Source organism: Paramisgurnus dabryanus, chromosome 24, assembly GCF_030506205.2.
Source record: "Paramisgurnus dabryanus chromosome 24, PD_genome_1.1, whole genome shotgun sequence".
Taxonomy (NCBI): Eukaryota; Metazoa; Chordata; class Actinopteri; order Cypriniformes; family Cobitidae; genus Paramisgurnus; species Paramisgurnus dabryanus.
In genome coordinates this window covers 21113162-21136691 of record NC_133360.1, presented here as the reverse complement: position 1 = coordinate 21136691, position 23530 = coordinate 21113162, and the positions used below count along the sequence as shown (strand labels likewise).

The 23530-nt window shown below is 37.3% G+C and overlaps 2 protein-coding genes across 5 annotated transcripts in view; both read left to right on the top strand.

Moving 5' to 3' along the window:
- Positions 1-1081: 1081 nt before the first annotated feature.
- On the top strand, positions 1082-17954 carry srfa (serum response factor a). 3 transcript variants are annotated; one of them, XM_065259431.1, is made up of 8 exons: positions 1082-1916; positions 5087-5353; positions 9879-10128; positions 11616-11807; positions 12274-12375; positions 13114-13305; positions 14130-14206; positions 14736-17954. In XM_065259431.1, the coding sequence occupies exons 1-8, from the start codon at positions 1464-1466 to the stop codon at positions 14823-14825; spliced, it is 1623 nt and encodes a 540-aa protein (XP_065115503.1). In that variant the 5' UTR covers positions 1082-1463; the 3' UTR covers positions 14826-17954. The 3 variants fall into 3 exon arrangements, with proteins under 3 accessions (XP_065115503.1, XP_065115505.1, XP_065115504.1); XM_065259432.1 differs by lacking the exon at positions 11616-11807 and having other exon boundaries at positions 1083-1916; XM_065259433.2 differs by lacking the exons at positions 11616-11807; positions 12274-12375.
- A 2333-nt stretch (positions 17955-20287) lies between these two features.
- rnf13 (ring finger protein 13) overlaps positions 20288-23530 on the top strand; it is a 33924-nt gene continuing 30681 nt past the window's right edge. Inside the window, exon 1 of one of the 2 annotated variants that reach the window (XM_065259445.1) lies at positions 20288-20444. The gene's annotated coding sequence lies outside the window, so the exon portion shown is untranslated. Of the gene's footprint in view, positions 20451-23530 lie in introns of both variants that reach the window. The other variant, XM_065259444.1, reaches the window with a different exon arrangement.

The window sequence follows — 23530 nt, the reverse complement described above, 5'->3', positions numbered from 1 at the left end:
TTAATTTGGGGCTAAAGCCTGTAGGGAATGAAAATGTTAGTACATAGGGCTCAACAAAGGCTTTTAAATAGATAGTTTACCCAAAAAAGAAAACATTGTGTTATCATTTACTCACCCTTATGTTTCTTTATTATGTAAAATACAGAAGAAAAAATAAAATAAGAGTGAAAACAAAAAGGGCCTTTTAGCTTGGGACCTTTAGCTCAATAATTCATAATTCATTATAAATAAGTTATTTAGCAGACACTTTATAAACTTATACATTATAAACATAATAAAGGTTAAGTCTTTGGATCAAAAACACAATGGCCTGTTTTCACTAACATTTCTAGCTAGCTAGCAGTGGATACAAAACATATAGATGCAACTTACTTTAATTTGATCATTAACAATTGCATGATTCAGGTTTGTGTATTTAAGTTGTCCCTAAATAAGATTAATTAAACAATAAAAAATGTAATCTGGTTTTGAAGTGTGAAATTAAGTTCAAAGCATTTTTTGTTTAACCTGTGTGGCACCGCCATCTGCTGGTTTTACCGAGCAGCAAATATTCATACGGCTATCAAAGATCTAGAATGTCTATTTATAGCATATCTAAACGTGGGTTTTACCATTATTTAAATAATTTTTTTTCAAATATAATAATTGTTTTACCTATTATTGCATATTTTATTATTGGAATTAATGACGATCTAATAAAAACAGAGATCCTTTGCTAGTTTGCTTTGTATGACGTAAGTCAAAATTAGGTTGTAGCCAATCGTAAACTCTCAGAGGTATGAGTAACCAATCGCAGCACAGCACAGTGACTCACCATACATGGACAGCCATGGCCATATAAGGAAACATCGAATCGCTTTATATGGAGGAAAGTAGATCTTCAGGCAAAGGTCCTCGTTAGTAAACTTTCCTAATTAAACATGCCATCAGAAAATATATTATCTAAGAAAATATTAAATGTCACACCCAACCAAAATACAGTTAATTGCGCGTTTGACTTGAACTGTTTAATCATATATCCACGTTATTCTGAGTAACTAGTTCTTTTAGCGGATGTACGTTAGCGGTCGCGATTCGTCGTTTCCAAATGTGGCTAGTGCGGCGTAAGTTCAGTTTAGGTTTGATTGATGGACCGTAGGCGGAAACTATACGTTGTAAACTTTGTACGATGGTCGTAAAGGGCTAGTTTTAGATGTTTATTTTGCACTCAAGACCCCGAATCTGTCACCGAGTTTCACATGTGAATATATCCGTCCTTTGATAAACTCCAGTTAACGAGCGGAAGACGTGGGTTTAGTCTGAGTTGTCAGTTGAGTTGAGCTAATGTTTCTTAGCTTAGCGTATGTGAGGTAAGTTCAGTATCAGGTGAGTTGATCTCCTCGAATCTGATCTCCGATTAGCTAGAATTACTCGATATCTGCCGCATACCGCTGCGGTGCTGGTTGCAAGTCAGTGATTTAGGGATGTTAGGGGGAAACGGGGCTGCTAGAGGGGCCGGGCGCTCGGGGAACGGCGCGGGCATGACTTCTCTACAGGTAGGTAGCACAGTTGGGGCTTTAGGGGCAGTAAACTCCGCCATGAACTTGCCCGATGGGCGCAGATATGACGACAGGCCGTCAGATCATCAGACGGTGCTGAGCGGATCTGATGGAGACTCGGACTCTGTCGAGGATGAGGAGATTTCCGTGTCGGACAGGAGAGGAGTGAAGCGCGAGAGGAGTGAGATGGAGGTCGGGGGATCCTCTGGAGCTAACGCCGGACTGGCTGTTGGATATGGGGGGGTTTCCAGCGGGGTGGCTGGAGCAAAACCCGGCAAGAAAACGCGAGGACGGGTGAAGATTAAGATGGAGTTCATTGACAACAAGCTGAGAAGATACACGACCTTCAGCAAGAGGAAGACTGGCATTATGAAGAAGGTATATTCACCCCGCTCGCTTGTGCGCATGCCCACACTGTTCATTTAAGAGACCAAGTCAAAACTAGTAGTGGTTTAGCAACACACAGTGTTGTGCATCTGTATTGATACTAGTACTAAACCACTAAGCAAATATTGGTACTAGTGATACTAGTACTAGTTGCAATATTACTTAATGCTAAGGTTTTACCAACACTACTGCTATAAGTGTTATATCACCATAATAACTGCTTTACCACCATAGCAATACTTAGCAAGTTTAGTTGTGGTTATTTTGCACACTTTATACATTTTATGCTTTTAGGGTTGATGACTTAACAGTTACCCACACCACAAACTTTCTGATGAGCTTACCCCCATTTATTTTTATTGACCTAAAGTAAAGTAGTTAATGTACTAGACTCTATTGAGATTATCCACTGGAGGTTTCACATCTGTTCTGATTCATTTGTCATTGGTCACTCGATTGTCATTCATTCCTGTTTCATCAGAAATAGCCCTGGTGACGCCCGATCAGGTTACCACTGTAGTAGACATATTGTTAATACATTTGCATGTCTTGAGAACCGGCCCAGTTAAAGAAATAGTAAGGATAACCTACAGCAGGGTCACAGCTGACCTTCACCACCATGTGACACAGTTCTCTAGTGTCTGTGGTTTAGGGGTTGCAGTATTGGTGTCAGACAGATCATGTCGAATGTTTGCGGGCATTGCAGAGTTCCTTGTCTTTACCCATGCTCATGGTCAAAAACAATGAGGAACGGTGATGAAATAATAACTCGGCCAATAAACGGTGTTTAAACTCTATGCAAGTACATAAACTTTTCTTGTTATGCTTAGTCATTGGGTTCTAATTCATAGTATAACAGAAGTGGGCATATATGTTGCTTAGCATTGAATGCCTGGTATGACTTTATATGATTAGTATTCTCTTTATGGTTATGAGTATCTTGTTAAACAAGTTTCAGGTTAGTTACACCGTTGATTATGTTTAGTTAACTTACCTAAATGCAATAGATACCAGCGTAGATGTTTCACTGTAAATGTTGCCCGCTTAAGAATCATGATTCGTTCAGACCACCAGCGACTTTCTCGCTATGTGTCGCCCATATCTTTCAATGAGGCATTTCTAAATTTGGTCGTCATAAACAAATGAGTACCACTAACGCTGACGAGAGAAGGATACCGTGAACTTCACTGCTTTTCTCCCATTGGTCTTGAAAATCGCTCATCATTTGCATAAAGTGAAACTTTTCTTAAAGGTGCCATAAAATGTAAAACTGTATTTACCTAGGCATAGATGAAATAAAACAAGTGCTGTACATGTTAAAGACATATCATGAACCTCAAACGCGATTGTTTTCTTCTTATGTATGCAAAAGACCTTGGTCTGTTTTCCAAATGTCAACAAAACAAGACTGTGATGTTGCAGTCGAGATGTACGCGCCAACATTAAATTAATAACAATGTTGTTACAATGTTAAAAACAAGGTTGTGACTGCTGAGTTAGCGTTATATGCTAGATAATGCTATATGCTAACGTTTAGGCTGAAGTTCTACTATTGACGTTACAGTTACGTTTTGCAGGTCCATAAAAAAACTGGAAAAAAAAATATATATCCAAATCTCCAAACATCCTCACATTCTATATCTTTGTCTGATACAGGCTCAAACATAATGTATGTTTAAACACATGCAGCTACTCTTTGACAAACAGCCAATCAGAGCAGAGCTCAACATTATTATCATGATTCTTTTAAATAAGGATGCACCGATACCACTTTTTTGGAGTACGAGTACGAGTACTTGCCGATACCGAGTACTTAATAAAAAACATGATTTAATTTTACAGGTAACAGCTTTAGTCATATAATTTAACAAAAAAACAAGGGACTAGTTTTCCAGTTTGTTGTAAACTCTGCCTCTTTGTACAACACAAGAGGCATTAACCCCTTACACGCCGCTCAAACATAGACATTTCTCAGACCGTGGTATCGATCCATGGTTTTTGGGGACTTTTAACGAGTATGAGTACTTTAGAAAATGTGGTATCGAGGCCGATACCAGTATCGGTATCGGTGCATCCCTAAATAGACCATTTCATTCTAAAGGCAAATCCTAGGGTTGAAAATGTAAAACCGTCTCTGGATAATTTTTGTAGAAATAAACATGCACGTATATATTTGAGAAATGTTTACAGGTGTATATACATTTGTATATTTAGGTAAAATATATATTATATAAATACTTAATATATATATTCTTTATATATTTATATATGCATATTTGTATATAAATAATAATAATAATTATTATTATTCACAGTTCACACAAATATATGATGTAAACAAAAACCTTTATTCTGCAATAGATTAATCGTGATTAATCGTTAGGCAACCCTAATAAGAGAACAATTTAACATATTATTTAAATGCATCCTTTGGCACCTTTCTTGCGTTGCTGGACATGCACATCCGGTCGCTAAAGATCACTTTCGCTTGTGTTGCTGGAAGTCACCTAGCTTCCATTGAAATGAATGATATCATATCACTCTGCTATTGCTAGTCGCTGGCGGTCTAAATAGGCTATCATTGTTGGGTTTTTCCCACAGTATTGCAGAAACGCATTATATTCTGGTTTATACTTGCTGCAAGTAGCTTTAATGTCCTTTCAACCATATAGCAGTGCAGTACATAGTGAAATGAGACATTTCTTTAGGATCATGGTGTTACATATAGACACTGAACTGCATGAAACAACAGAGCTGAGCACTAAAGTAAATTTTAACCATTGGCCAACCCATATGTATTACAGGACGTTGCATACTTAATTTGTGGGATTTTTTTTCTGTTCTTGTCTTTTTATGAGCTTATTTATTTGCTTGTTCTGCTGTCTTCATGTCATTTTTTTGCTCGTCTCTTCATTTGAGGATGATCAAGCTGTGTGTTTAGCAACCACAAGAATCTCAAATCAAAAGATGCCAACCGCATTTCGTTACACAAGCAACTCAATTAGATTCTGTGGTTTAAATCACTTCTGACAATACACAGATGATTGTCATTATTGTTACGCTTCACAAATGAGGTCATGAACATGACTTATGTTTTTTAGTGTTGTGATGGAAAGTTCTAATCCTCCATTCCTTGTCTTTTCTGTTTTTAACATTTCCAGGCATATGAGCTGTCCACCCTAACAGGAACGCAAGTTTTGCTCTTGGTTGCTAGCGAGACTGGTCACGTCTACACGTTCGCCACACGGAAGCTACAGCCCATGATAACTAGTGAGACGGGTAAGGCCCTCATCCAAACCTGCCTGAATTCCCCCGATTCACCGCCTCGGACCGATCCTTCCACTGACCAGAGGATGAGCGCCACAGGATTTGAGGAGACTGACCTCACCTACCAGGTTTCAGAGGTGGATGGTCTAACTGAGCCGAAGGTAAGAATCAGTACTTAGCGTTACAATCTCTCTCAATCACGGAGAAGCTTACAAGCCCCATCACATGTGGAAAACAAGCAATTGCGTTGGTGTCACAAGTGGGGGTTATGTGGGAATGTTAATGTTAAACTATGATGATAATAATAATAGCGCAATAATAATGTAAAGCTATTATGGGCAAACATGCCAACTATTGTTAGGAAGGCTTGCGCTATTGGCTATCGATGATACTATCGGCTATCGACACAACCCTATTGGCTAACTGATTCACTAAAATGTACGTGTGAATGTAGTTGCCTTTCAACCTTTTTTGTTTTGGGAATGCATCACAAAAAGGACATATTTTTCTTGTCTAAATCAGAATAATCCTAAAGGTTAGAAGTTTTACTTTGAGTGGAAAAATTCCAGTCATTCCAGTATGTTTAATATTTTTTGGAGGTTTTTGATTTATTGAATTACAGACGTGTCCTGGAATAATACAAAAGGCTAAAGGTGGCATTCACATATAAAAGAAATAAGACGCACATGACTTTTACATAAAACTCCTTTTTCGTTCTCATCTACGGTAGGGTCAGTGGTGTCACCCAACGAATGTCTTCGCATGGCAGCGTGAAACGTTCAACTCTTATTGATAAAAATTAGATGCCGTCTGCATGTCCTTATATAGTATTGTTTTCCCAGTACACTTTCTTGGCTCTTGGCTGATCACATTCCATATAAGCTGCAGCTGTTTTCAGATTTGGACAACGTACCCCCCCCTTTCCCTACTGGTTTAGGGTGAGTAGTATGCAAAATTAGAAACTAGAATCTATGTTTCGGAAAATTGCTTTAAGAGAAACAGCTTTAATAACTAGTGCTGATTACTGATTTTGAAATAAGGCTCAAAATTTCACATCAAATTTCAAGTCAAATTTCCACATATTAATTGTTATATGCACAAAAATGAGAACTGTTTTCCTGTCCCAAGATAAAGACCTGTTAGTTGTTTTATCGGTTTTTAACGAGGTTTGTTGGTTGTCAAGCTGTCAATTTAATTTCAAAACGTGATTGGTTAAAAACATCAAGGTTTAGCTGGCCAAGCCCAGCTTGTTTGCAATTTATTTATAAATGATAGAGTGAAAAGATAAGCAGCAGTTGCCCTGAAGTCTGGGTCAGTTTAAGTATGCGTACCTAGGGAGCTTTTGGGCGGAAATAAGATTTGGGAAACTTGGAGAGAGAGTTTATAAAATAACACATTCAAGTTTGCTCACTTGCTCTCATGTCATCCCAAATGTATGTGACAAACGATTGTTTTTAGAAGCATCTACCATGTGTGTAGATCCAAAAAACTGAGATCCAAAATGTCACATACAGCCCACATAAAGGTAACTAAATACTACAAATCCAATGGATTATTTAATCTTTTGAAGCGAAAAATTAGGAGTGAGTATGAAAAGGATGTTGGTGGTATGTCTGTAACTTTTTTATAAATTTGTTTTTGAAAGTTGTAATGCAAGTAATTCGCTTAAAGGGATAGTTCAGCCAAAAATTATATTAAAGGTCGTGGACCCCGTAAAATTACATTTAATCAACTGAAAGATCTAAAACATTTTTTAAAATATCCGAAAATGTGTTTGTCTGAAAAATGATGGACATATGCAACTCGGACAGCTTGGAAGTGAGTAAATCATGGGTTTAATATCATTTTTGGCCGAACTATCCCTTTAATGTGCCTTATAACAGCCAATGCACACTTGTATGCTATCATTTCTACAGATTGACAAGCGACTATTATAACTTGTGACAAATTGTCCGAAGCCGAATAAAATTAAAAGTTAGCCAAACAACCGAACATGTTTTTATTTTCATTTTCCTAATTATTTTGCCAATTTTCTCTCACCATTGCACAATTTATATTTTCAGAATGTCCTTTTTACTATATTTATTTTACATTATTTAACAATGAATTTTTTTAGCAGTCATTATTAGGGCCGTTTACTCTAGGGTTGTTTAGATTCCGATACCAGTATCGGAAATGCGGCCGATACTACAAAAAATTCTGGCATCGGAATCGGCAAGTACTTGAACCAGTTTCATAAAGGGACACACCAACGTTTTGGGACCTCAGCTTATTCACTGTATCCCCCAGAGTTATATAAGCCCATACATACCTTATTCATCTCCATGCGTCCCGTAACTCTTGACGCACCCACCGCTAGCTAGCTTAGCACAAAGACTGAAAGTAAATGACTCCAGCTAGCATACTGCTCCCAACAGTGACAAAATAATGCAAACATTTTCATATTTATATGTTGTTATTTGTATAGTCACAGCGTGTACAAATAACAAGGTCATATGAGACACAGCCACCTTTTAACCATATACATACTGGGAAGTATATTCTCAGAAGCTGAAGAACTGCTGCTTGTGCCTGGTGGAGGTATGTATGGACTTAAATATGATGAATAAACTAAAGTCAAAAAAGTCGGCATGTTCCTTTAAAAAAGGCCTAGTTATGCCTGCTTACGCTAAAGCTAACGCTGCAGAGCGAAACTAATTTCCTTTTTTACCACTGTTTAGAGCAGCGAAGAAGAAATAAAAACGCTCTAGCCGTATGTCAGCTGTTTGGCAATATTTCAGGCTAGTAAAATGGTGTGATGTCTCATATGCCATGCTGCAATTTCTATGGGTGGCACAAGTATTAGCAACTTAAAAATTATGAACTTAATATAGAATTTAAAGACGCGTCACCCCAAAAGAACATGATGGTTACAGTCAAGTCTCCTATTTCACTACATTGTGGTTACCCATTTTTTTTAAAGACCATTTTTGTGCTTTTGTATTTAAAAACTGAAATAACCTTTTATATAATATTTGTATATTCCTTGATTTATCTATAGAATTATTTAAATTTTTTAGATTATCAATATCAAAAATGATCATTACCGCAACATGATATTGCATTTAAAATATGCATTTACAAACTCATGTTTCGGTAATGAGAAGTAAAAAGTTTAGGTACTATGACAAACAAAATTTCTACTTTTATCGGGAGAGAAAAAATAAGAACTGCTTACCTGAGTGTCACAGTCAGTTTAGGTCCCTTCCAACAAATATTGTTGCGGAGGATGAGAAAATTGGTTTTGGACACATTTGTATTCCAATGATCACCAAATTCCGCATGTTTCTTTACTGTAAATGTTTATAGTATAACATGCACTGAGGCTTTTGATTGTTTTATTTAGTTTTTTTTATTATAAATATTTACATGTCAAAGAACCCAAATCCAGTCATGGACATGTTGCGGTAATGAAAATATTCCCCTTATATGTGGAAAAACAACAATTGGTTTGTATGTAATGTTATCTGAAATCATGTGCAAAATAGTACATGAAGAGATGTTTGTAACTGTATGCTTCTTATTTTGATAGTTTTACTTTGCAATTACCCATTTGCTGCATGGTGTTAAGGATGTCTTGATTTTAAAATGATAAATGTAACTTGTAGTACTTAACTTTAAAATGCTTTCACCAACATGTTTGCTTATGTGCACAAACACTATAAAAAACATAATTTAAGTGTGTGAGGTTTACATACGGTATCAGTCTATGCATACAGATGCACACAAGCATGTATTAATGCACCTTTTAGAAGCGAGCTCTGAGGAAAATACATAACCCCAAAGTCCTTTTTGTCCGAGATTGTAAGTCAGACGGTGCAAACCCAGTTTATCTTGGTTTTATACTTCGTATAACACATGGTGGGGGCTGTCAGGTCTTTCTGACTCCCAGGCCGGTCATGTCCAGGCCGGCTACATTGCAGCATTGCAGTTTATACCCTTTCATACGTAGTAGAAAAGTGAATCTATGTTGCTCATTAGACAGACTGGCCAGTCTGTTGTCCCTGTTTTATAAGTTTCATTCTGAGGCGCCTGAAATAGCCGCATGCCCTCGCTGTGAGGACACCTGTTTTCCTGTAAAGGCAGCTGCCGTTCTTGGGATCAATGTGACACAATTGCTTTTATCATCACAGTTGTTGCGACAGTTTCTGCTGCAGTCAGTCAATTCTGGTTCACTACAAAGCATGCCAGAGAAAGAATTTATACCTTTACATTTAACACGATAATAAAAATGTTTTGTGAAAGTTTTCCAGAAAAGGTTTATATACAAATATCTTCCTATAGCTCAATTGCTAAAGCACGGCATTAACAGAATTAAAAGATCAGTGACTCGCTTCGATACATAAAAAGTGCGACCTCTAATTAATGAAATCCTACTTTAATAAAAGTACAATACATTTGTATCAGTAACATTACAAATAAGTTTTGTATTGTAAATTAAGAAATGTTTTTATAATGTAAATATCTTTGTATTTATATAAAATTAATATTCAGTGAATTTGATTATATTAAAATCTGATTATAAAGCACATGATTTGCCAATCACATAAACTCACATCACATCTTTTTGGTATTTTAGATTTAATTAAAACGATATACAGTTTCTGTTCAACAAAAACTGAGCATTTTTTTCCATTGTCTTCGCAGGACATGATGAAACCCACATATACTTCTGTTAGTATACCTGGAGCCACCGGCACCAATAGCACGACCACCCAGTCTTCGGCATCTTCCTCTCCCTCGTCATCCTCGGTCACCATGCAGACTCAGAGCAGTGCCACCCACTGGCCTATATCCGCCCAGAGTGTCTCCAGTGCAAATGGCACGGTGTTGAAAGCGACAGCTAGTTCGCCCGCTGGGTTGATGCAGCTGCCCAGCGGATTCACTCTCATGCCAGGTGAAGGCTTGTTTTTAATACTTCTCTTTATTTACATCTCTTTACAAATGAGTCCAGATTGCCTTTCGTTTCCTGAGGGTTTCCAGCTTGCATGACATCATTGTTATTAATACACATTGACTAATTTGCTTGCCTGCATGTCTGTACACTCTGAATTCTGCTTTTAGCTGATTTGTCTTTATAAAAGCCTATTCACACCAAGAGTTTTACATGAAATTCTTAATTTCACCAAAATGTTTGACAATTAATATTATATATTTGGTAGTATTTCGCTGACCAAGCAACATATTTTGTTAAAGAGCACCTATCGTCCGATTTACGATTTTACATTTCGTATTGTGTGTAAGTGTGTATTAGTACATGTTAACGATATGCAAAGGTACAAACCCCAAAGTAAACTAGGATGAGAGTTATCGTCTCCAACATAAATTTCTTTTTTTGGACTGCAACAAACACGGATTGTAGGCAACAGTTTACTTCCTAGGCCTGTTGACGTGGACAAGCTTGTTAGTTAACTCCTGTTAGCATTGCATTGTGAGCGAATCTTTCAAACATGGTAAGGAGCGTCACATTTCTGGCTGACGTCAGAGGTATTCAGGCCACTCATAACATATAAATTAGCTGGCCAATCAGGGACACTGCGCTTTTTAGATGTATGAGCTTTGTACAAAATCAGTGCGCCTTAGGAAGAAAGGGATATCTGGAGCTACAAAAATGTACGGTATGTGTGTTTTTTAAACAATAAATGACAAGAGCACAAAGTATTATACCAAATACACAAAATAACGTTGTTTTTAGCAATGAAACAGGTGCCCCTTAGTTTTATAATTCGTTATAATTGAAAGGGTTAAGACAGAGATGTTTCAACATTTAAACGATGGATACTTGCGGGATTTAACTTTGCGCTATGTGAATTCTCCGCTTTATTTTAAAAATGTGCGTCTTTTTTGCATTGACTTTGTATGTAATCTACTAGCAAAAACAATTAACCCACACTACAGATTTGAAAGTCATTAATGCTGCCTTGCATTGGTGTCTCGCTTATCCACTTGCCATGGTAGACACCAGCATCGTAAACAAAGTTGAGCATCTGTAGCCCATAGTGACTTAATATTTAGTCGCGAGGAGTTTTTTACCAAATGCTTTCAAAAAGTGGTGGGGACAAAATCATCCATTTCAAAAAGTGATGGGGACATGTCCCCAGTGTAAATGACACCTATGCATATAGCTGACACCATTATTACTAAATTACCAAAAATAAGAGAAGGCAACGCACCCCTTTGTTTATTCAATGAAAAAATTTCATATAAATCTCAGGTCAAATATGGAGTGCCACAGGGATCACTTTTAGGCCCCATCCTTTTCTCTTAATACATGCTTATCAATTTGGACAATTCATGCATGGTGTGGATAGGCTTTAAACAAGTGAGCGTGTTTGCTGTGTGCTGCCCCGCTCCGCTCTCTGAGGGTGTTGCTGTGTCCCGCAGGCACCGCTCTTCCGCCCGGCACACACACCATTCCCCTCAGTCAGCTGCAGACGCATTCTCTGGCCATACAGTGTCCGCAGACGCAAAACAGCCACATCACGGCTAGCACCACAACCACCGCCGTACCCGCATACACACAAGCCACCCCACAGACCACGCTCTTCCGTCTGCCCGCCACTGTTTCGCTTACAGGTCAGTGCTTCTCATACTATACCTGTGTTTTACGCCTGGCTGTCTGAAGGGAGCACTTAAAGGCTGAAAACTTGTGTTTGCATGTGCTTTTTCCAGAATATGTTTCTGTGGCTGAACGGGAAATTTTAATTGCATTCTTACCTAATAAAAATCTAAGCTAATTGCAATCAAGGAAGTAGTCAAGAATGGGTTTTACAATGAATTAGGTGTCCTTTTTTAACATGACTAGTGTGAGTTTACTTGTGCACAATGCAGTGTTTAATGAAATAAACACATTTATGTAAATGTTTACAGTTGTTCTTAAAATGCAAACAAGTGAACAAAGCATTAAACGTGCCATGAAGTCAACTAGGTAGATAGATTTACAATGTTTGAGGACAAAATAATTGCTCTTCATTTTATGCATGTAAAGATGCTCTGTATTATAACAACACTAAGGATGTTTATGGTTGTGTGTTTATACCAGGTGGTCCAATGCCTCAACAGTTACAAGCCATCCAAGTTCACCCCAGTTCTCAAAGCAGCGAGAGTAGCCCAGAGATCAGTCAAACCTCCTCCACCTCCACTGGTACTTACAGCCACAGATATATCACTTTAATAAAGATACTGACCCACAAGCTGTATAAAGATCATTGAGACTTTAAATCAGTTCTGAATAGTGTTTCCCCTGCAGTTTTACAGCAGTGGTGCTGTTTGGCGCATTCAGGGTCTGTAAGTGGCGATCTACCGTGACTCCGATCGCGGTTTATAATCCTGCCGTGCCATTCATATGGATTAACATTACAGTTCAAGATATTTGTACAAAACGATTGTTAATGTACATAATGACTTCACCACAGGCTGCAAGATATTTGGATCCATTTGGGAAGAACAGATAAGAGAGAGAGACTATTGCAGTCTAACTGTGCGTTCACACCAGACGCAGAAGAGGTGGCAAAAATTCGCAGTTGAACATTTTGAGTTTACTCGCTTCAATTCTAGTCATTCGAGACATTCACACGTAATTTTGCATTATGGGAGGGGCTTCTGATTGGTTAACGCGGCACGAAAATTCGCCAAAGTTCAGATTTTTCAACTCTTTTCGCGTGGAATGTGATATCTGCACAACGCCATTCGCCATTCACCATTCACATGATGCCTATTCGCATTTTTGCATTGACTTAACATGGAAATCACACGCGCTTGCCACTTCTTCTGCGTCTGGTCTGGCACGACAGGTATGAAAAGCACTAAGGGTTTGCACATCTAATGCTAAATTAACTTTGATGGTGACTCATTTTTTCTATTCTCTCTTCCATTCTCACAGCAAGTCACACGGCTACCATTGTCACTTCCTCAGTGCCTTCTTCAATGGCAGGTCACATGATGTATCCCGGAGCGCACGTCATGTATGCTACATCCACCCCTACGCTTACCGACGGGGGTTTAACGGTCCTGAATACCTTCCCACAAGCACCAACAGCGATGCACGTGTCCCACACATCGGGCCAAGACTCAGGTCAGCCAGGGGGTCGCGATCACATGTTCATGTTAATTGACTACTTATAAAGGAGATCTGATCTTCGATTCATTTTCCAGCTCCCCTAGAGTTAAACATTGAATTTTTTTTTACAGTTTTACTATACTCTCATTCTGGCGTAATAATCAAGGACTTTGCTGCTGTAACATGGCTGCAGCAGGAGCAATGATATTACGCAGCGCCTGAAAATAGTCCTCTTGGTAACTTGCTAACACTGCGTAATATCATTGCGCCTCCTGCAGCCATGTTACGGCAGAAAAGTCCTTGATTATTACGCCAGAATGAGAGTATAGTTCCTAGCCATATTGGCTTAGAAAATCACAACTTTTAATTTTCAGTCGGTCTTAGTACACGATGTAACTACATAAGAGTCAAGTTTTAAATGGGAAAAAAATCTAAACTCTTCGGTTATTTTTTAGCGCAATGCTAATGGTCTATCAGATTCAATGGATTATGCTAAGCTATGCTAAAAGTGCTAGCACCAAACCCGGAGATCAGCTGAATGCATTCCAAAATGGAAATAATCAAATGTTTATCTCTAGGGGAGCTGGAAAATGAGCATATTTTCAAAAAAAGTTATCATATTTTACAGTGCATGCTGTGAATTTAGCAACATCCTCAAATAAGTGTTTCCTAATGTTGCAAAACAACATTGAGGATAATTTTTCGATCACTTTTCCTTACCTGTTTGAGTTCCTTAATATTTCTGGGTTGCTCAGCCCTCTTACCATAGCTCAGTTTTGGGTTAAGTCAGGACTCTTGACAACTAAAATGAATATATTCTCTGTTTTCTTTGTATTTAGGTGGAGTTCCCCAGATGTTTCTTACAGGGCCTCCAGGAACCGTACAGATCCCAGTTTCAGCTGTACCGCTACATTCGGTAACATAACTACGACTTGTTTCTATACATACATGCTATTTACCAGTGGCGGCTCATGACTGCTCATCCGAGGGGCGCTAATTCAAAATAAGCGTTCGGAGTGTCGTGTGTTGCTTGCGTTTTCAAAATATGTGTTTGTTGCGTCATGTAAACCACGTGCATCACGTACGTGTTTTGTCAAAATAAGTAACTGCTGCACACGTGTCAAAACCGTTTGATAAAAGAGACGCTCACGTTCACAAAATACACACAAGACACTCACTTAACACCAAACTCTGATACGCATGAGATTATGCGAGTATCTGGCAAACGCGAGCGTCACTTATCATAAACCATTTAGACGCATCTGCAGCAGGCACTTATTTTGACAAGACATATAATGCACACCCGATCTCTCGATGCGCAGAACACATATTTTGAAAAAAGGAACCACACACGACGGGCTACATATATGCTACATACACTGCTATTAACTGCTATTTAATGAATGAGCTGGTTTCATAAAGCAGTTGTGTTTTTGTCCCTTCAGATGTTGATCAACCAGCAGCCCAACAGTAACAGCGGCGCCACCCTCACAGAGCTGCGGGTGGTCAATCTGGACAATCCCAAAGGAGACTGACGTTGACAAGAAGTCAGGGTGACTGCTCGCTTATACCGATTCCTCCTGGGATCAAACATGCCATGCAATCAGACTGCCATTATATTTATTACTGCCTTCTCACTGCGTCGGGTTCACAGACCCTTGACACGTGAATGACGGGACATTTGAAAGACGATCGCCTCTTTACGGACTCCATTCGGTGGGTAGTGTGATAATGGATTATATATGTATACACAGACAAACATCTATACCGAGATGTCTGCACTATCGCTGAAGGTTCACCTTTTGCCCAAAGATTTAGAAATGTTGACGGGTGGACAGAGATACTTGATTGTTGGATTGAGTCATTTAAGTTTAACGGTGGTATTCAAACCTTATAACTCGCCCCTTGATATTTAAGTCATATGGGTGATTATGTAATTGCAGGTACATTTGGTGTCCAAAGTCTTTTTTTATTATTTGAATAATTTAGTATTCCATTGTCATGGATCATGAGATGTTACAGACGGTGTCTTGTATAGCCGAAAATCATAACCAAGGTAGAGTAATGTTGACATTCGTGTGAGTGCAAGCGTGCGTGCGTGCGTACGTTAGCGAGCGTGCATGCGTACGTTAGCGAGCGTGCATGCGTACGTAAGCGAGCGTGCGTACGTTAGCGAGCGTGCGTACGTTAGCGAGCGTGCGTGCGTACGTTAGCGAGCGTGCGTGCGTACGTTAGCGAGCGTGCGTGCGTACGTTAGCGAGCGTGCGTGCGTGCGTACGTTAGCGAGCGTGCGTGCGTACGTTAGCGAGCGTGCGTGCGTGCGTACGTTAGCGAGCGAGCGTGCGTACGTTAGCGTGCGTGCGTACGTTAGCGTGCGTGCGTATGATAGCGTGCGTGCGTGCGCACGTATGTTAGCGAGCGAGCGTGCGTGCGTACGTGAACGTGCGTGCGTGCGTACGTGAGCGTGCGAGAGAGAGTCTATGTATGACTATCATTGTTATTACATACTGTCAACACCTTGGTAACATAGACAGTATCTGAACTGACAACGACTAATTCTGACAACAGGAAATCGTGATTTTCAGCTATACAAGACACTTTGTTACTTTATGGCCTATATCTTGTGATCCATGACAATGAGTAACAAATTATTAAAATAATTAAAAACATAAACAATTGAAAAAAAACACCAATCATACCTGCATATTTATATAATCACTCAAATATTTGAGATCTTGTATTTTAGTTCAGATGTTATGTTTCACTAACACACATTTTACATATACTGTATGATTTGTAAATCATTTTGCTGTTTAATGTTACCGAGTAAGTTATTTTAACAGAATTTATAAGACGCTAGGGAGTTACATACAGCTAAGAATACGGGAAAGTGATCATAAAACTGTTGTTGGGGTGAACTAGCCATTCAAATATAATTTCTTCTTTCAATACTTAATAGGGGGTTTGTGTACAGTTTGAATACCATTGTAGAAGATAGGCCTATATCTTAACATTCATGCTATATCATTTTTAAATCTAACTTTACCCTTCATCTGTGTGGTCTTTATTTCTCATTTATTAGTTATAAGATACCTTGATTAGATCATATAAATGTGCTGCTAGAATAAAGTTTTGGGTTCAGAAGGCATCCACATTGTAAAATTATTGGACAAAGATCATTTGTCATTCCATGTTGTAAAATGCTGTGCCAAACTATATTGTACATTGAAACGGAATGAATATTTTGTGGTCGTAAGACATGCTTTTACACAATGCTGTAACAGAAAGACACTGACTTGCATTTGTAATGCTTGACAATGTACCTACAGTGATGAATACGGTACTGCGCAGTCACAGGTCAAAAAATGGACGCTTAACATTGTAGTAGTTACAGCTGGAAAGGTTCATCAATTCAATTGAATTGTTCTTCGATTGCCAACTCTTTATATGTGCACCCATATATTTTTGTAAGAGTTTGTTAGCGTGTTGTATTTTTTGAACACTTAATTATATATAAACCACTTTTTCAAGGACTTTAATTTGGATGTCCAAAGGGCTGTATATCTTACTATGGTCTCTGCTATATGTACATTTGACTTGGTTTCGACTACACAGACCACGAAGCCTTGCAATTTCATACTGTCGAACAGATTGACATGGACCATTGAAATACCCAATGTTTTAGGAATGGTGTCATCTCTTCATTTTGGGGATGTTCAGGTTGATGAACCTTAAAAAAAACAGAACAAAAGTGTTTGTGTTGTTCAGTATTAATAGTTTTTCTTTATGCAGGGAAGACTTGCTAGAGTTCTTTGGTTAATCTTGTCCAGGTCATTCGATAAAAACAGAGAAAACTGAATTTTGCATAAATTGCATTGTGGTATTATTATCATTATCAATTATTAAGACACCACAGCTGATTCTTAAATGCATGGTGCAATGATCTCCACTATTATCAGTAAAATAACATTTAAATTAAGTATATATACACCATGGTGGTATTTTTTTGTACCACATTTATAAGCTGCTTAAGCAAAATGTGAATTTAATTGTATCACATTACAGTACAAAATAGTGACAAAAAACTGTCACGGAAATGGCAATAGGTTTCAGTTTTCTCAAGTTCTTATTTTAGGGAAATGTGACCTGGACATGTTTTTATTTCACTTGTTTGTTTTCAGTTTTTTTTTATTAGTTGTTATTGTGTGGAATGTACTATATATGGCCCTTATTGTACATAATAATTTTGATTTCCTATTACTTTAAACAGTCTGTAAGTAGCTCACATGGCTGCGTTTGAAATTAAAATATGTCTGCACCCTGAAAATATTCAGTCGACTTTGATATCTATTGGTTTTAATGTGAAACACAGATTCTTTGCTTTGTTCCCTTTAGTGCCGTGTAACCTTAGTTGTGGATAAAATGTTTGCTTTATTATGTTAATTATCTTCTTATCTACAGTGCCATGTTCCTGAGAATGAGTGTTTTTTTTATTACATGCTGGGTAAGCTTTATTATTGATCTGGATTAAAATGAAGTTGACAATAGCAAAATGAAAGTAAAACCCTATTTTTAACCATTAATTCACTTTAATTCTCACTTCTTATGAAATTGTAATTATGTATAGAGTTTTCTTTTATAATAAAATATGTTTGTTTGAGAATAATTCATTTAAATGAGTATAATAGCAAATATCTGAAATGCAAGCATCCTGAATTTTACCTCCATATCTTAATATTAAAAAACACAAGAATCGATCTAGTTACAAATGTACACAATAGTCTTGTGTGCTTTTAATGGCAATTGGATGTTACATTTTTTTTTTTTTTAAAGACCCATAAGGACAGTTAGTGAATAAAATTCGTCCATACCAGACTTCATAAGCAACTTGTTTTGTGCACAGAAGTGGTAGATATTTTAAGAAAAGATTTTCCCCAAAAATAGCAACACAGAAAATTCCCTAGAATATAAATGTGTGGTTTAGCATAAAATCACTTGAATTACTTCAGAAGTCAAAAATTTGTTACAATAGGGATGTGTCTGGGTTTTTTTTTGGTGTAACTACCAATAGACATCTATTTTGGTAGTGTAGAGATTTATACTTAGTACCTTAAAATATTTCTGTAACCCTCAAACGGGATTTACATATAGCTAAGAATACAGGAAAGTGATCATAAAACTTTTGTTGGGGTGAACTAGCCATTCAAATATTATTTCTTCTTTCAATACTTACTAAGGGGTTTGTGTTTCTGTTTACACTACTGGCCCTTGGGGTCTATATGACGCAAAATTTAAAGCATAATTGTAAGAGAAATAAAATTCTAAATTTGATTTAAATTGTTATTAGATATTGATATAGGTGTGTGTGTGTGTGTGTGTGTGCGTGCGTGCGTGCGCGTGCGTGTGCGTGCGTGCGTGCGCGTGCGTGCATTAAGTCACTTTATATCTTTTTCCTGCATTTGTGACTTATTTTATTTGCCAAATTCTATACAAATGCTCCCTGTGGCAGTCATACCTGTGTGTTTGTGTGAGCATGTGTTTTCTGCAATAAATTTGTGCACAAGTACCGGCCTTTATTTCCGTGTCAAAATTTTTAGATTTATGCTGGATTTATTGATATTTATTTTTTGATAAATGAAAAAAAAATCCATAAAAAATTTATTTTATTATTATTATTATTATTATTATTTGTTTTTACATTTCCCATTCATTTTTAATTGGGGTCATATTGACCCCAAAGGACAGATTAATAAAAAAAATGTTTACATACCTTCAGAACAACCAAAACAAGTCCTGTTTCCTTTATAGATAGATTATTTAGGAAAAGTCACAAAATGATATATCTCTGAGATAAAGGGAACCTTTTTTTAATGAATGAAATGTCGTTTGGGGTCATATAGACCCCAAGGACCGTTTGAGGGTTAAATGGTTAATCTCAAGACAAATAAGGTTAACTTTAAGTTTATTTGGTGACGAGAAGACTTTATTTCTGTATTGTAGAGATTTTAGCCCTTTTTGTTTCTGATGTAATAAAATGCATTGTTTGCTTATTTAATAATTTTGATATGCATTTAAGTAAATCAGTAACCATTCCCATGCGCTCATTGCACGTGGCCAATAAAGTCATCCCGAATTTGGCCTTAATTATACATTTGTTAAACAGATTTGCAAACTAAACAAGATTTAAAGATTTGTAGTTTTTGTCTTGATATGTCTTTCATCCTCCAGAGGGCGCTGTGGCTCTGTTTTAATGAGCTCCGTAGAAAAATAAAATGGTAGAGGGATCAGTACAGTGGCCCAGGGGTGTTTTCTAATTGGTTCCTAATCGGCTACTATGGAGAAAATTCAATCTTTTTTTATTTTATTTTACGGTGTATTTCACTTTTTATAGCTATTAAAGTATCCTATATAAATATTGTGTAAAATATTCAGGTAATTATTATGCAGACCACTGCTGAAGCTGTGAAGGATTCGCAGCGCTGTCACGTGAGTCTTACCTGCTTCCGGAGGTCGCATTTGTAGGCTGCATACGTCACCAACGCCTTTTTTCAGAATATTAACAATTATAAACTTGAATATTATTATTAGTTAATCGTAAATTGTTGTTGCATGCTTATGACTTGTGAATGTAATGCTTAGTTAACGTAAAATAAACCAGGTTTGATGACTTATTTAGCCTGCATATGTGATCTACGGAGGTTGCGGCCTTCAGTCGTTGTATATCTTATGCGAATCCCATTGAATAATTATAATAGCGGTTGATTTAATTCTTGAAACTGATAGATTATTGTGATATTCGATGGTAGTCCAATAGAAGATTCAGTTGTTAGCCATCAAGTGCCCCTGCAGACCATTATTGTGTTGTGCTGCGCAGACGGATCAGTTATTACATCAAAATACCGCGAGAGCTATTCGTGCGGTACTTTGATGTCACACTCCGAGCAGTCTGCGCAAGGCGCATGAAGTTGATCACACGCCAGAGGGCGCTGTAAATTAGGCTGTGTGTTTTGTTTCGTATTTGGATCAGTGTTGACATTCTGGCCTGCTGCTAAAGCACATGAGATCGTAGCGAAGTGTTTTAAGCCTGTACTTCAATTTGATTGTGATGACACTGTGTTTATATCGTATCCCTGAGCTAAAGAAAGCGATCTAATGTAAGGGTAAGGGACTGCTCTATCCTGTCATTTTAATGTTTCTGTTTGCTGATAGAGGTTCGTCTTTTGAATAATAGTAAAGATTGCGCTTAGTTTTTGGTGCCCTTATGTGTCGTCGTGTGAATGTTGTTATGCTCTTTGATTTTACTGTTGACATTGTATGTTGAAAATTGAACGCAGATTGTGTTTGAAAAGCTCGAGTTCCTCTTTAGGGTGTACTGCTAGCCTTCATGCTAATGCACTTCTAAGCAAATATAATGTGTGACGTTTCCTGTGAGTAAATAATCTATTTAATCGATATAGAATAACTATTTCAGTTAAATGAATAGAGATTTACAGTATGTATGTATGTTTACGGTATGTAAGTCGTAAAATATTTCTTTCTTTCAGCCTGTGTGTACAGTCTTGGTTTAAAGGGGAATACTTTATTGTATATTAAATGAGTAACGTGACATAACAATATTAGCAAATTCCTAAGAAAAACAAATCTCACATAACGTTAGTAAGTTAGTTAACACATTACTTTTGTTTTGGCATTATAGTTTCCTTTAGTTCATTGGTCGTTTAAACTTAAATTGTGAAATTATTAAATTATGGATGTATTTATTATTAATAAAAATATTGGGTTATACATAACGTCATAAGATCCGGTCAGTATTATAACCTTTAACTGCGTTGTCCCGCCCCCTTTGGTTACTACACTAGCTAGTTTAGTTTATGTGGAGGTTATACATTAATTTGTGATTTGTTTACTAAGCATTCCTCACAGTTAAAGAAAGTTCAAAAGTATGGATTCGGTTCCCTCAAAGATAAGAGTCTCTGTAACAGCTAGCTTTGTATTTAATGTAACACTGATGTCATTGTAAACAGTGAAGAGTACTCTTAGTATAGTTAAATTCGAATTAATGAAGTGCCTAAAATTGCATTAAGTATGCAATGAATTGAATAAAGTATGTAAAACAACTTGGTCAATTCAACATACTATTTTAAGTTTTGGCTTGGGAAAAGTTGAAATCAACTAAATTTTTTAAGTTAAAGTAACATAAAAATATAAACTGAATTGACAAAAATGCTGCATATTTTCACAGTGTACCATTTTATAATCTTACAGCTCCTCTATGTGAGTCCTGTGGCTATGATAGAAAATTGTCAACTTTTAAAAATATATATTTAAAAATATACTTAAAGGAATAGTCCATTTTCTTAAAAGCGAAAAATCCAGATATTTTACTCACCACCATGTCATCCAAAATGTTGATGTCTTTCTTTGTTCAGTCGAGAAGAAATTATGTTTTTTGAGGAAAACATTGCAGGATTTTTCTCATTTTAATGGACTTTAATAGAGCCCAACAATTAACACTTAACTCAACACTTAACAGTTTTTTTCTACGGAGTTTCAAAGGACTCTAAACGATCCCAAACGAGACATAAGGGTCTTATCTAGCGAAACGATTGTCATTTTTGACAAGAAAAATAAAAAATATATGCTCTTTTAAACCACAACTTTTCGTCTTTTTTGCGTGACCTAACGTAAATGCGTAGTGACGTAGGGAGGTCACGTGTTACATATTTAAAACGCACATTTGCGGACCATTGTAAACAATAAACTGACACAAAGACATTAATTAGTATCAGTTGACATACAACAACGTCGGAACGGTCCTCTTTCAACACACTTGTAAACACTGGGGCGGAGTTTCGCGTTCGTCCTCTGTGACCTCTTGACGTCATGACGTATTGCGTGGGGTCACGCTTGCGCATCACGACCGGATATACACGAGAAGTTGTGGTTTAAAAGTGCATATTTTTATTTTTCTTATCAAAAATGACAATCATTTCGCTAGATAAGACCCTTATGCCTCGTTTGGGATCGTTTAGAGTACTTTGAAACTCCGTTGAAAAAAACTGTTAAGTGTTGAGTTAAGTATTAAATTAAAATGAGAAAAATCCTGCAATGTTTTCCTCAAAAACATAATTTCTTCTCGACTGAACAGAGAAAGACATCAACATTTTGGATGACATGGTGGTGAGTAAATTATCTGGATTTTTATTTTAAGAAAATGGAATATTCCTTTAAGAAGTAGTAGAACTTTGGGGTATTTCTCGCATACCGTTTTTAAGTATTGTAAACTCAAACATGCTCGTCATTGGGCATAATGTTTGGATATAGATTTTTGGTCAAATCGCCCAGCATCCCAGTTAAGAGGCTTATATCTTTCAAAGGATACAGAATTAGAAGGTGCAGACTAATGGCACTAGCCATCTGGACACAACAAAGACATTTCTGAGATAAAACAAGGAACATTTTTTTTTATTTAACTTTAAGGGAGACTAAAATGAGATGGCCTTGTTGCACTGCCAACTTGGCATGATCTCACAAGTATTTGTACGTATTTTATTTATTTCACATTATTTAAAGGGGGGGGGGGCATGATCTCTGAAAGCCAATGTTGATATTTGAAATAACCTAAACAAACACGCCCCTACCCCAATAGAATCTGGACCTTCTTTTGATAGACCCGCCCCACACATACGCAACTCAGGCAAAGATGTTGGTTAGTAGATATGCCCTTTACTGATTGGCTACAAGTGTGTTTTGGTACTCGGCCCGACTCCCTTTTCCAAAGTGTTTTTCAAAAATCGTGCACCCCGCCTTTAACAATGAAATTCCAGCAGGGCTTTTTTACACCTGGTAACATAACTATAGATAGACTTGTCTTGGCTAAACGGATATTAATCTGATCTTCTATTCTCGTGCAAAATGCAAAAAACCTATACATTTTTATTTTTTAAGAAATTTGCAACAACGCTTATATAGCACTGTATGTTGAGCAGCAGACGCGCGTCTGCATGCACGGTCAACCACGAGCAAAGGGAGAGCGAGACGGCGGCAAGATTGATGAACATGACAGAGGAAAAGCGCTCAACAAGGCGATCTAACAAAAAGCTTATTGTTAATAAACGTTAAATTTCTGGTTTAATATAAGAGTGTTTGTCATTGTAGGACTTGGCTTTAGGAAGTTTTTATTACATACTGCTGACGCTCTTCATCGTTCTATGACATGAAAAGCTGAAGTCTCTCGTTC